Below are 15,984 nucleotides of genomic sequence, written 5' to 3'. Positions count from 1 at the left end.
ATTTTGTTAAATTGTAAACAAACACTCTAATCCGGAAATGACCTTGAATAAAGGATAGAGGGGTAACAGTATTGGACAATTTTGCATGTAATGCTATTTTTCAAATTTTATGAAACTGACATGTCACGTAAGTGTACAAGATAATGATGGAAACGGTTAGTTTAAACCTATTTATTTTGGCTCATTTTTATTGAAGGCCTGGAACTTGTAAAGACGTTGTCGTGAACATTTCCTGGGCCTGGAGCCGGTGCTTGGTGTCTTTGGGGGAGATCTGGGGAAAGCTCCCGTGGTGGGGATCGAGTCCGTGACCTCCCGGTCGCTGGGCGGGCAACATATATATTAAACCACGGCGACCTGTAAAGGACCTAGGAAAGGTTCATGAATAAAATTATGATGACAAGAATTATAATTTGTATATAAATAACACTGTTTATTGTCACAAAACACTTAACGATATTGTTTTTTAAAAATTATAATAAAAAGGAATCTTCCAATTAGCTTATGATGAAAAGCTCGGCGATCACCATTGGCTTTTAAATACCAGTTAGCATGATTCTTGTTAGAGATTCCCGTGTCGAGTCTTTACCGGAACTTAATCCCAGAAGAATCAAGAAAGACAATGTTCCTTTACATATAATGATGGGCATTGTATAAGAATAAAGATAATAATGATAATGATTGTAGTGTATATATTAGAAAAAACGATGCTTATTGTCTAAAAGCACCAACGTCTAAAATATATTCCAAAATTGTAAAGAAATCGACCTGCAATAATAATTCTCAGTATGGTTCTTGGTGAGTTATAAAGATAATGATTCATATGCCTGGCACTATATAATAAACCCAGAGTCATAAAGATCAAGATTATAATGTTGATATATTCCACATCAGAGCACGTGCACATTTTTCAAAATTATAAAGAAATCGACCTGCCATAACCTTATAAAGATAATGTTTCATTTACAAAATATAAGGAGATAAGAAATAATGTGGATAAGGATAACGTTGCATTTATTGTATAAAGCGCTCAAGCTCAGAGCATGTCTATTTTTTCAAAATTATAAAGATACCGATATGCCAAATTGCTTATGGTTAAATGCACGGCGATCACCTTTGGCTTTAAATAAATCCATATTTATGGTTCTTGGTAGAGAAAAAGGTGCCGGGACTCTACCGGAACCGGGACTTAATCCCGGAAGAACCTTATAAAGATAATGTTTCATTTACAAAATATAAGGAGATCAGGAATAATGTGGATAAGGATAATGTTGAATTCATCGTAAAAGCCCTCAAGCTCAGAGCATGTTTTGTTTTTCAAAATTATAAAGATACCGATCTGCCAAATGGCTTATGGTTAAAGCGCGGCGATCACCTTTGGCTTTAAATAAATCCATATTTACTGGGAATTTATCCCAGAAGAACCTTATAAAGATAATGATTTCCGTTGCCTTGCACTATATAATAAAGCCAGAGTCATAAAGATAAAGATTATAATGTTGATATATTCGACGTGATATATGCACGTGCATAGTTTTAAATAGATCCATATTTAAAGTTCTTGGGCACTACCGAAAATGGAACTTAATCCCGGAAGAACCTTATAAAGATAATGATTCCTATGCCTGGCACTATATAATTCACCCAGAGTCATACTGAAAAAGATCAAAATTTAATGCAATGTAATGTATATATTGGATTAAATAGCGCTTATTGTGTAAAAGCACTAATGTGTCATACTATTTTTAAATTATAGAGTATTTTAAGTTATTTTAAAGCCTGTAAAAACGAATTACAAAACATACCAACATTCAAACGAGTTGGCAACACTTAAATGGAAAGTTTTAAAATAATATAATTCCAAAATTGAAATCACTGTTTAATGTACCTGAATTTTCATTAAAATTGGCATTTTCTTTGAAAATAAATATAGCGGATTTTGAACAACTTTGTTAAGTTTCTGCGTCAAATAGAATGGCGATTACCGAACTTTCACAAAACATTTGAATTCAGTTGTGACAATAACTTGAATAAGATACAAATTTTGCTTGATGATTACAAAATTTGGTTTTGAACTGGAGAAGAATATTTGTCAAGATGAACGTATGCTAATAGCCGCCTTTTTTCTTCTTTTGGCGGAAGGTACACTTTTGAAAAGTTTCAGTCGTGTACCTTTTTGGCAATATTCAATAAGCACACGTCCTTCCGGTGTCAGGGGATTATATAAACATGTCTTTAAAGTTATATGTTTTCAAACCGTTCTATGGTAGCTTAAATTCTATATGTATGTATTCCAGCCTTGACAAATGTTCTGCCAAACCTTAGGAATAAAATATTAAAACTTCTGTGTAGATTGTCGTTGGATAATGATGTTTGGTCGTTCGAGAACAAACTACCTTATCCAACGCAAGCGGATGTAAATAGTAAGATATAACCTTTTTCTTGCCTTTACTTTACTAGTGAGTTACACTACGCTCTGGGTACTATAAATACTGAATGTTTGCTGAAAATCATTCTTTAGCTTTGGAAAACGACGATTATTGTAAATATAAAAACCTTCACACCCTCCACAAAATTAATGTACGTGGATGCTGGCCAGTGTTTGTATATAGTTTCAGTAAAATGCGCACAGATCAGAAAACATGGTCCCGTCAAGGCTGCTTCCTTAAGACGATTGGCTAGAGTTAACGTGTTGTGAGAGAATGTCAACCTCAAAGCTGTGAATACAATGCATTCGCCAAGAACTTTCAATCTTCAATTCGGGAACAAATTAATAATGTTTGTTTTATGCGACTATATTTAATCAAAACTTGAGACCTAACATCCGGTGGTTCAATGACAATAGCCGCTGAGGCTGCCAAAATAGTACAGGTTTCCACACTTTTTTTCCATGTTTCAGGCACATAAAACATGGTTAGTGGTTGTTCCTGCGCGACTTGCCACATTTGCAGAATTTTTTTATTTATATTGCTGCGCCGTTTTGAAATAAATCGGCAATATTCTATTAGCACACGTCCTTCCGGTGTCGGGGGATTATATATATATATATATATATATATATATATATATATATATATATATATATATATATATATATATATATATATATATATGTCTTTAAAGTTATATATTTTCATACTGTTCTATGGTAGCTTAAATTCTATGTGTATGTATACCAGCCTATCTGCATAATCATCACTGTTAATCATCATCTTACACCATCGTTACGATCAACAAGATCATCAAAAGACAACTGACAAATCCTCATCATGACATTAACAACCTAATATGTATCTGTATCATCACTAGTCATCATCACTTAACACAATCATTGTAAAATCAACGTCGATCAGTATCATATAGCATCGAAGTTATTATCGCCTCTCCTAATATATATATATATATATATATATATTATATTTATATATATTTATATTTATATATTTATATATACATATATATATATATATATATATATATATATATATATATATATATATATATATATATATATATATATCTATATATATATATATATATATATATATATATTTATATATTTATATATTTATATATAGTAATATAAGTAAAATGTAATAATCCAGATTGTGAATATTATATAATAAAAGTAAAAACACGTGTCTGGGATTTTAAATATATATTTGATTTAGCCAACGCGTTTCGCATAGCTCATCAGGGCATAATACAATATATTACAACGTCAAAATGTCATGGAGATAACGTCATATCAATTATGACGTCATAACGTCAATAAATATTAAATGAAATTTAATTTGGGTTTAAATACATGTATAAAATGTTGTTCTTTTGCTAACCTAGCTGAAATATTGTTCGAAAATAGCTTATAAAATGGAAATATTTTAAATTTGGTTCATTATGTGAACATTCATCTAAATGTTTACTTAAAGGCATCTGTCTTGTTGAGGGGTCTCGCATTTGTTGTTCATGGACAGATCGCCTATTTCTAAGTTTATCGCCAGTTTGACCTATATAATATTGTTTGCATCCATTGCATAATAATACATAAATCACATTTTGTATATCACATGACATATTAGTTTTTATTTTGAACATTTTGCCATTAAAATCAAAAGAATTCCCTTCAATAATATAACCACACAGGGCGCATCTAGAGTCATTACATTTGGATACTCTTGGTTCTTGAGATGAAAAGTAAGATTTGGTTAACAGACGTTTTAAATTAGGTGGCTGTCGCTTACATTTTATTATCTTCTGATTTGAAATTATTTTATTCATAACCGGGTCTGTTTGTAAAATGTCAATGTTGTTTTTTAATACGCCAAACAGTTCTTTATTTTTTGGATTTTGTGTTGAAATAAATGGAATTATATTACTCTTGTCTTTTTGTGTTGATTTTGAAAGTAATTCATGTTTAGGGATGGAAAGTGCTTTTTTAATACCTGTATTTATAATAGATTGTGGATATTTTCTTTGCATAAGTGACTGCTTAAGTTCATTTAAACGTTTTCGTTTAAGTTTATCATTCGAAACTATGGTGCAGATCCGTTTCGCTAAAGTGAAAGGAATATTTATATAATAAAAGTAATTAAAAGTATTTAAACCCAAATTAAATTTCATTTAATATTTATTGACGTTATGACGTCATAATTGATATGACGTTATCTCCATGACATTTTGACGTTGTAATATATTGTATTATGCCCTAATGAGCTATGCGAAACGCGTTGGCTAAATCAATATATATTTAAAATCCCAGACACGTGTTTTTACTTTTATTATTTATATATATATATATATATATATATATATATATATATATATATATATATATATATATATATATATATATTTATATTTATATATTATTTTTTCGGAATAATTTAAATATCGACCACTTGATTGCGGATTGCGGATTGCTTCATTTTAAAAATACCTGTTATCGCACCTTATTTGAAACCATTGTCATCAATTCACAGGGGTTTACATACAAGATTGTTTCTGGTTATTCAGAGTTGTGCAAGAGCAATTATATATATAAATATATAATAAGGTATGGCTCAGGGTTACATAAAATTAATAAAAACTTAAATGCGTCGTTAAATCTGTGCTTTAAAGAAGTACCATCTGGAAGTCGATGTTAATACAAGTATACAAAAACCTCTAACATACGACACAGCAGCGGGAGAGTACGACTTGGCCAGACTATGTCGTTGGCGTATCTTGGTCCATAGGCAAAAAACACCGTTGCTCGTGAAAGACAGCCTTGTCTTTTTAAATTATTTTAACGGACTATAAGACAGGTTAACATTTCGGAATGAATGATCGTTGTAAAATGCTTCCAAAGTTTAAAAATTAACAGATTTGATCTCATAAACAGGATTTGTGTTCAGTTATTATAAGCAATTCACAGAATTGAACATTCATGCGTAATGATGTGAGCGTTATTGGAATTTCGCTCAGGGCAAGTAAAAGTCCGAAGTACATGCCCGATAGGTAACTTAGTATGTCAACGCAGAGCTCTGGAGCCTCCTCATATACAATAAATAAAACTGCCGCGGAAAAGCGCAGTATATTAACTCAAAAGTATACAACCTGTTGTTGACGATCAGACAGAAAGCATGTTTTACATCCCATGCAAAACATCACATCTTTCGCCACCCTCTTATGAGACGCATACATCTTTGGTATCTTTTCTCCGGTATAATGCATGGCGTATCATTCTGGTGTGAATTGTAGCCGTTCAGTTCGGACAAATTGTGCATTTTGTCCAGATAGAAGTTAGGACTGTTCACCGTCATATAATCTGAGCCGTTATACTTGATCGTTAGTGGCGTCCATTGGTTCCGCCGGGGCAGGTGCCACTACCGCGTGGTCCGTGCTTGTGCCCGATTGTGGACCGACGTCCAGCTTGTCCATAGCCCGCAAAGCCTCCGCAACTACCAATCTGCGTTTTCTCGGGCGTGGTGGCATGGCAATATGAAATTAATAAGCCGATAAATTTCAAGCACTGAAACCAATATAACAGCTCAATGAATAATTATCGTGATGACGTCATCAACTTCACTGCTTTAATTACGTCCGCAAATGATAAGACCACAAGGAAAGTTTTATTTATGTGTGAATTTTAAAAAATGTATTAAACCATAAAAATAATCTTGTTAGTAAAAACGGAAAGCGAACAATGTTATAAACAACGATTTCAATGGAATGCAAAACTAAAGTAAACGTCGAATTTAAGCTTTGCTAATACAAGTTAACTTAACAAACCACTAACAAGATAAACAGATCACCAGTGATACACGAACAACTTTCTGATTAAACCATAAAATAGTCTTGTTAATAAATACGGAAAGTGAACAATGTTATAGACAATACTTTTAAATTAAATATTGAATTGAAATTCATAAACTCATGTTAACAATTTAACAACATGTAAGACAAAATTATTCACTAAAATACATGTTCGCTAAGTTGCCACAAAATTGTCGCTGTTATCTCAGAGTCAGGCTTTGTTCGGGGTAAAATGTTTTATGACAAATACCAGATACATAAAATGTTGGGTTTCAGCTAGGAAACGATAACAAACCACGAATCACAACGAAAACAAGCTAGAAAGTAGATACACCTTGTGTAGAATGGGAAGTATTGGATTTCCGCGAGAAGAGATTGAGAAGAGATTTTGATATGACAAAATGAATGTGTACAAACAATAATGCAAAACTAAATTAAACGTAGAATTTAAGATTTGCTTAATAATACAAAAGTTAACTAAACACACCACTAACAAGATAAACAGATCACCAGTGATAAACAGTTTTCAAAATGTAAGCCGCTTTCAAAATGTCACAAAACTGCACCACACCACAAATAGTTGAAGTAGTCTTTAGCTGTTTATTATCGATTCAAATTTCGATAATTATACAGAAACGTGATTGATCTTTGTTATATCTAATCTTATATTTTATCTTATATCTAAACTTCAAAATATAATTATATTTTCCCGAAACTATATGTACTAAATGTTTATATAGTAAATAACATTACGAAAAACATTTTGAAATTTTGCATAAACATCGAATGCATTTAAAATACTACTTCAGACAAATTGTTGAAGACCAAACGCGTGGTCGGCCTATCTTGAATCTAAGAACTCATAAATATATAAAAATATGTAAACTTATTTTGATATACTTAAATGTACATGCGACAAAAACAATTTAAGAGGTACTCATTTGAAAAGAGCGAAATAAAAATTACACAACCATTTTATATACTAAAATGTAAAATCATGCGACAAAAACAATTATAGAGGTGCTCATTTAAAAAGAGTTAGATAAAAGTTTCACAACCACGTGCAAAAATTTAATAATTCATAAATTATATTTATTTTAACAGTAATCAAAGCAATGCGACTTACACCTCGTCGTGTTCCAAAGCTAAAGAATGATTTTCAGCAAACATTCAGTATTTATAGTACCCGGAGCGTAGTGTAACTCATAGACGAAAGTAAAGGCAAGAAAAAGGTTATATCTGACTATTTAAATCCGCTTGCGTTGAACAAGGTAGTTTGTTCTCGAACGACTGAACATCATTAGGAGTAGTTTTAAATAAAATTGAATTAACCCTGTCTAGATTAAGTTTTCCGTGAAAATGTTTTTGTGTGAACAGTTGAACAATCGGTGTGTACCGGGTATTTTAGTCCAAACATTAAATCATTTCGCGCTGTACAATTCATGAATAAAACCGCAATTTTTAATCGTTTTATTAAATAATATCATTTCCGATATTTTAATTTGATACATCTTCAGTGATATCGATGATTATGCGTCATTTCCATTCTTAGCATGTTCACTTAATGCAAAGACGAAATAAAGTAACGAAATGCGAAAATATTGTTACTATAATTGCAAATATTTTCAATCAGTTATTCACAATATAACCGTGCTTTTTGTTAGTTGTAGATACCATAATGAAAGTTGAAAATAATGGACACATATGCTGACATTGTAACCAAAATATCGAACTCTTATCAGAACATGGCGACAATTATTTTTTTCTTGCGCGTTACCAAACACATTTTAACATACCGTTTATAGCCTTTGCTACCGACTTTATGCGCACACACAATGCAAAAAGTAACTGTTTAGAAGAAGATCCATCTACTGGGATTTTGATTATTTAAAATTAAGAATTCAAACGTAAGTAAAGAACAAGGCTAAAATATTATCAATATTGTTCAACCAAACCTGAATATGTTGATTCGCTTACGATATATAAGTTTTCATTCATTGTTAAATAGATTCTATTCATGACACATGGAATCCTTACAGTAATAAATCGACCGAAGCCTCGGTCTCGGATGCCAACATTAAATTTTGAATACAAATCGATGTCGATAAATTTTCTTTCATAGACATGATATGTAATGACCATATTTGCTGTTCAAATATTATAGATGATGCAACAATAATACAATTCAACAGTAAAGGCGAACAAAACTATCATGCTTAAATCGAAATTGTTATTTATAGTAATACATTTCAATTCCAATATTAAAGAAATCATTCCCCGTCGAACTACGTCGCAGAAATAATCAATTAAAATATTGTATCATATAAAAGAAACGAGCACACAGAAAATAGAATGTACATTAAACATTGCAATTGCATGGATCTTCTTGAGTAAAAGTATAAACATATACCGCAAATTATATTGAATACATATATAGTATTGCCTTAACAGGAAAACTTATGTATATATAACGGAATATTGGTATTAAATAAGTATACGTTGAAATAACACAGCAATACAATCAGAGTATAAGATAATACATTTGCTTTCTAGCTCAAATACAAAGTCACGTCCATATGCAGGCCATGTATAGATAACTGATACAAAGCATTATTGAAATATAGTTTCTGGTCTTTAAACACATGGTGTATGATAAGTACAATCAAATTCTAAGCAGTGGTATCGATATTTGTTTCTCATCGCCCATTTCAGATCATCGAAGGATAAATACAATGTCGCCAGACACATGTCATTTGGTCTTGTCTGAGAACGTTTCACAACATATCTTAGCTCTGTTTCAGCCTATTTGTAGAAAAAGGATGAAGCACGCCAACAATGTTACAAATTTTGATATAGTATATTGTACAAGGAATTTTTTGTATCGCATAATAGCGCTTAGTGCTTTTCATTATTCATTCAAAATCACATATGTCTTCTTTCAATACATGTTGGAATATCAAACATGTAAAAGTTCGCTGATACATTTCGCTGTAAATAATGGTCATTACCTGCCTATGAGCTTGGTGTTTTTTTATTAATCTATAAATCATAATAATATGGTTAACATTGATGTTGCGTGAAGTCATAGTTTTAGGTTAACACCGACTTTTCTATAAGCGCAGTAAGATTGTACAATAAGACGGTGATGCCGCTGAAATTTAATATCAATAATGTACAATAAGTTGCAATGCCTGTCAATATATATTGCCTTTCAATAATTCTTCTTCGGACATTGATTCGGCAACAATTGACCCAGCAAACCATTCACAATTCAGTAAGCTTTTTTCATTAACTCCTATTTGAGTTCTTAAAATAAAATAACATAAAAACTTCACAATAACTTTTCTAATGAAACGTTTCTGTAAATTTGTATTAAATACATTTTAATATAACGTGAAACAAAATCCACTAAATCCAAGTGGGCGTAAGCCTGTATTTAAACAGGCACTTTTCAGAATTCCAAAACACTTTTTATGATGCAAAAGTTAAAAATGAAGCGAAAATTATTTCATATTTAACATGCTCTGTTAATATTAGCAGTGTGTATGCACTTTATTAATTTTGTGTCGGGAATATTTTCCCGTTTTTTTGTCTAAGTACAAAAAATAGCGAGTTTTTATTTTAGTATATATTGAAATAACACAATAATACGCTCGGTCTGCTATGGTATTATTTGAAAATTTTCAAATCAATGCCATCGGAAAGTTTGTCGGTCAGTAATTTAACTTGTGTTTATCATTTGAATATTCTTTCAAAACAGAAAACACTCTTTTTCTACCACTACTTTTGAAGTGATGATCCAGTATGAATAGCGATGCATATCTCACGTAATGCAAACAAGGGGGTGCTCTTGGAAATAACAATCGAATGTTAAGAACATACGTAGCACATGCCAAGGCAGTTGTCATTGTTTGATACTAACGTATACCTTACAAACGTGATGTTTACTTAATATTTTATATAATTCAAGCATGGTATAATTTAAAGTTGTTTTCGACAATCATATGTGAACTCAACACATAAAGAATGTACAGATACAAGTTGAAGACAGTTAGTTATAAATATATTTTATTTGTATAAATGTCATTTGTTTATATGTATAAAGGTTGGGTTTTACATTCATCAATTAAGTTAAAAGATGACAGTTTTTTCAACAATATAATTTAATTATACATACTATAAGCGGAATTTAATTTGTCACTAACACATAATCATACAAGTTCTGTACACGTTGCTAGGTAAAGAACACAACCACTTAAACATGTTTTCAACGAGTGACATCGAATGCAATAAATCAGGCACGTACACAATTTTCTGACAACGGTCCCCTCAAGTTATTGCCCGTTATGTAGTAAAATTGGTAGTGCATGTGTTGTAATTATGACTGTTTGAAATGATAAAAGGCAGAGAGATGTCTTAGGTATAGAAAAAAAAAAGAAATACGTAACATTAATCGAGCGAAATGATAAGTTATAAAAACTAAGCATGTTTACGCTAACAGCTAAAATTAGTTAAAACTGTAGTTTAATTTGCCGTTGCAATAAAGGCTAATTGAATAACATTTGTTATATATTGTAATACCCAGAGTTCTGCTATTTAATGTTGTGATACATTTCGTTATCGTTTTTCACAGACAATTGTGTATAAATGATAACGGACGCAAGGCTAGTAAGTGAATTGTGTAGATGTGTTTACATTGGGACACTCCTCATTTTAAGGTTTTTGAGCATTTGAAACAATCACATACCGAAACCATTATTAAAACTCTTTAAAATCATCTTCGGCGAGAAATACTGCCATTGTTTTACTAGTTACAAAGATGTGTCCTGGTAGAGACAATACAACAATATCAACTCAATGTTAAAATAATTCTGCTTTTATATTTGGTCGTGTGAACATTACTTTTTGACATCATTGTTCATTGAAACACGAAGTATTATTTAACAAAACTAATTTATTACCGCGATTTTTACGCGTATATGTTTGTCAGGCTATTTGCTTTCCACACTATTTACATAACTTTATATCGCCCAATGCATGCAATTTATTGTCCTCACATATTTTCAAACACTTGTTATGCACGTTCACTGATGTCGAATTTTAAAAGAAATTGTCAGGTTTTATAAACTTTTAATAATTTGAATTATAGTGAAAATATATCTTCAGTCAGGTTATATATAGATAAATTTCTTCAAGCTTTGTGTTAAAGGGAAGTTATTTGCCGCCAATACAGCACGTCGTAATACATATTACACACCGCTGAAAATACAACTGATTTAAAATTTGGTTTCCTCTTTGGAAAGGTCATTGCAAAAATTGAGGCTTTAAAATACACATAAGTGCATCTGACATTGGATTAATATGCCAATTCAATATACATACGACTAATAAAATTCATAGAAATCTTAATTCGTGTTTTTCAAGTGAGTCTGCAGAATATAAATTCGTTTAATGTATCTAATATTTTGAGAGAGTATAAAAACATTCTACGTGTTCGTTTTGTATTAATACATGTATATGATTTAGTATATTAACAAACAGCCTGTCAGTTAATAAAGTTTAATTTACATAAATAGTCCACGTTATCCTCTTAATTGTTGGAGCAGCACCAAGTTACTTATACTCCAGCTCTCTGTACTTAAAATTATCGCTTTATCGTACGGTTTCCGTATAAAAAGGTTACCGAAATTTAACCATCAAAAACTATTATTTTCATTGTATTAATAACCTATTCCTATGACAAACGCATATTCGACTGACATTTTGCGAAGCAATAACGACGAGTTATTTCCTAAGTAGCGCGCCTGAATGTGTGGTGGTATCCTTTTGAAAATCGATTTTACAATATAAAACATTTGGTCTGTGTCAAATGTCAAGGGTTTAGATAAGGATGAATATGTTGTTGAATCTCTTTTATACCGGTGCGTAAAAACATGTCCATACATACCAAATCTAAATATTTCTATCAAATTAATATTATGTAGTGATACCGTGCAAGCCCTTTAAAATAATGTCAGTATCCTCTGGTTCAGATCGGCAAAACAAAAGCGTTGAACTAGCATACAACATGGGCAAACTAACGAGTAACATACCACTCACACACACACGATAGACACAGCAAACACTAGGCTTATCAAAAATCATAATGTACAGAACAATTTTACAAGGAAAACACTAACTCACTAAGCACAGCATTAACTGATTAAGCCCAACATAAACTTATTAGAAACATCCAATCATACATAATACAGCAGGAACATACACACAGAGACATAGGATATTAGTACTAGACAAAGCACAAACAAACCAGACACAAAATCAACACCCTACGACTTAACGTGTTGCCTACTGAAATTCATGTGCATTCTAAAGACCTTCACGGGCACTCTAAAGAACGTCACGTGAACTATTAAGGCATTAACTTGCGTCATAAAGACCTTCACGTGCATTTTAAAGATATTCACGTGCACTCTAAAAAACGTCACGTGCACTCTGAATACATTCACTTAGATCATAAAGACCTTTACGTGCATTCGAAAGATATTCACGTCCACTCTAAAGAACGTCACGTGCACTCTGAATACATTCACTTAGATCACAAAGACCTTTACGTGCACCAAAAGAAGTTCACGTTTATCCAACCTTGCGTACCTTGACATTTCCACATGCGCTCTATAGTCCTTGAATTAACTCTAAAAACTTTCACGAGCACCATAAAGACTTTCACGTACACAATTAAGATCTTCGCCTTTCACTTAAGATTTATATCTGAAGCTTAAGATCATCATGTGCACTCTTAAAACTTTCACGTGCACCTTTTCGATCTTTACATGCCCCATGCAATATAACGTTTTTGATCTTCTTGAAACATGAACTTTATTTGTTCAATTATTTCATATGCACGGACGTTGAAATTGCATTACAAAACTACGAATTTATCCCTCATTACTAACTAACAAAATATGTTCTGTTTGGTTGAGATCAACTGTGCTGTTTTGTACTGTTTGGGCAATCGGTCACTTGCCTTAAATAAAGGACCAACTAATTGTTTTTAATGAGAATTCAATAATGCTCCAGCAGCTGGAGTTTCACTTCTTAATATTGTATACAAAATTTTGGCTTCTCTACACTGTGAATGTTTTTGTTTAAGTCCAAATATGTCATTTATTTCTGCTGTATGCAACTGTCAACAATATCTTCGAATAACGCATTATCAGGATTTGTTCACAGTTAATATGAACTTGGGTGGTATAGGGCAATGGTAGTATAATACTTATAGTCGTGCTTATATGTCACGAATCGTGAGAAATAATGAATTGTCGTTTTCGGAAAAGGTACTTCATTACTTAGTGCTTGTCTTACTCACCGTATTTGAATTCGGGGCGAAATGTGCAATTTGTCGATTCCAAATCCTATCCCAAGATTTTGCAAGGTGTCTAACGTGTCCTGTTGTATTAATTTACAAAGATATTCAAACATTCATATACTTTATTTTAAAAACTGATCCAGTTTGCTGCATGTTAAAGCTGAAATGAGTTTAATATCAGTTGATTTCTTATATTGTCGCACATATTGTATGTGTATAGCATATGTAGCAAATAAAATTGCAAGGAAAAGGCTAAATAAATTAGACGACATATGGCATTTTATAGTAACATTTCTTAGCAAACATAACCCTACCATAAACTCAATGAGCTAAGTGTCAAATATACACAAGCGATTAATACGATTTTGTTACTGAATGGTTTAAGTTGAACGACTTTAACATATGAAATATGTAGATATACAAAGGCACTTATACGTTGATTGTACGACCGCATATGTTACCTTATATGGAACCCGTAAAACAAAAAGAATTAAACACCTTCTGTTAACAAAAGCAATGTGTATAGCATATGTAGAAATAACATTGCAAGGAAAATACTTAATGCATATTAGAAGACATATGGTATTTTATAGTAGTATTCCTTGGAGAACATAACCCTACAATAAAGTTAATGAGTCAATAGAGTCAAAAACCTTCTGTAGACAAAAGCAAATAAATTGATGGCTAATGCATTATATATTTGATGTCAATAGCAATCCTTAGCAATTATTTATTTTCTCCGTATTTTCATTTCTGAACTTGCTAACGACTCCGAATTGCCATGCCAATGATACCAAATAAGTCCTCTTATATATCTGTCTCCACCATAAGGCCCATTTAAATCTGCATGACGGCATGCGTTGTACCACCAGGCGCTTTGCAAATATAAAGCACAGCTCCCAACATCCAAATCATTATCACGATCTTTAGCGCTGAACGCCATATTGTTCGAATACGACAGACTATCGCCCGCAGTTCCAATATAATTTGAGACCGACAATCTGTACACATCTTTCTCCCCTGCGACTGCAAACTGTTGATATGACGCGTATGCGGTTGCACCTCCGATTGCTGTCAAATCAACTCGTAGTTTGTAGCCCCCTGAGCCTGTCAGTGCAAAGACTTTCTCATTGCCGAGCCAGAAGTTATGTTCATCACCAAACCCGGCCGTGTATTCGGCCCAAGATTTGTAAAAGTCGCTGGCGGAGGCCCGTCTTTGTATTACCGTCCATCCTCCTCCATCCGTCGTCATGTCACAACGGACCTGTACAATACATACATAAATACGTTAATTTGATTCAACACTCTGCATTTATCAAAGTTTATTTAATCTGCTAAACTAACAATTGAGATCGAGACATGTTTGCTCCACGGATGATCCGTTGATGTAAAGATAACAGGAATTATCTCTGTTCGTGTGTAAGAATATTTCTTTGCTTTGAGCATAGTTAACCTGTTAGCAGATTCTGGAGTCTAGTCTAGCTTTATACGACATTTCGTGTTTGTATTGCCTCCTAAGTAAGTAAAACTTAGATTTTACCATGCGCGAAACCTAAATGCACTCGTTACTTGAAAAGTTCCTACCTGAAAAGTAATTCCCGGGGTCGGATAGATGGTGTAATCACCGCTATCATGAAATCCCGAAGCATACCAGTCCTGGCAGTCACGGGGTGTAGCAGAAAGGTTCTGGTGATTTGCGCATGCCCAACAGCGGCGTTGATACTCCGAGTTTAAGGATGACGTCACTTCCTTCATTGCTGCCGCCACATCTTCAGACCGAACAAGAAATTTGTACCCAGAGTCGCAGTAGTTTTTTTCTGTACAACCTTTTGTTACTGTGAAGGGTTGTTCGCAGAACGCGCACTCAACCGTATGGTAAACGAAACAACTTAACATCGAAAGAAATCTGATAAAATGCATGTCTACACCATTTGCCGTCTGGAATGAAAATGTCGGCCAGCTTGCAAAGTTTGTACATGAGAATCGAATCTCGACGTAGCAAATTTATGACTTTTATACAGATGTATCGTATATATTTGTCTTCAATCGACTGACAGAATTGTAAATATTCAGGAGTGGTTGTTTGAAACTATTGCATTTGCAATACCTGATTCGTTTGTTTATAGATAGGGCCCGTCAATAAATTCTGTTGAGTGGACAGTAAAGTGTTATATAATTTCCGGTTACAAATTCAGCGTGTTCTACCATGTTGAACAGAGTATTTACCGTCAACAACTCGTCGTTTAAACGGAATATCATAAATTGTATTTTACCAGTGTGTTAGAAATGCTATATATTTCTTAACGTAATATATAACACTTCACTTA

At 32.6% G+C, this 15,984-nt stretch overlaps 1 protein-coding gene across 2 annotated transcripts; it reads right to left on the bottom strand.

Annotated features, from left to right (window-relative positions):
* Window positions 1-11,995: 11,995 nt before the first annotated feature.
* On the bottom strand, window positions 11,996-15,640 carry LOC127867986 (ficolin-2-like). 2 transcript variants are annotated; one of them, XR_008043842.1, is made up of 3 exons: window positions 15,242-15,640; window positions 12,897-14,921; window positions 11,996-12,812 (listed from the first exon to the last, which is right to left on the bottom strand). XR_008043842.1 is itself a non-coding variant. In XM_052409530.1 (2 exons), the coding sequence occupies exons 1-2, from the start codon at window positions 15,575-15,577 to the stop codon at window positions 14,388-14,390; spliced, it is 870 nt and encodes a 289-aa protein (XP_052265490.1). In that variant the 5' UTR covers window positions 15,578-15,640; the 3' UTR covers window positions 11,996-14,387. The 2 variants fall into 2 exon arrangements, 1 of the variants encoding a protein (XP_052265490.1); XM_052409530.1 differs by having other exon boundaries at window positions 11,996-14,921.
* Between the last annotated feature and the right edge of the window lie 344 nt (window positions 15,641-15,984).

The sequence above is a fragment of the Dreissena polymorpha genome, chromosome 2 (genome assembly GCF_020536995.1).
Source record: "Dreissena polymorpha isolate Duluth1 chromosome 2, UMN_Dpol_1.0, whole genome shotgun sequence".
NCBI classification, from domain to species: Eukaryota; Metazoa; Mollusca; class Bivalvia; order Myida; family Dreissenidae; genus Dreissena; species Dreissena polymorpha.
This window is presented reverse-complemented; position numbering and strand designations above follow the sequence as displayed.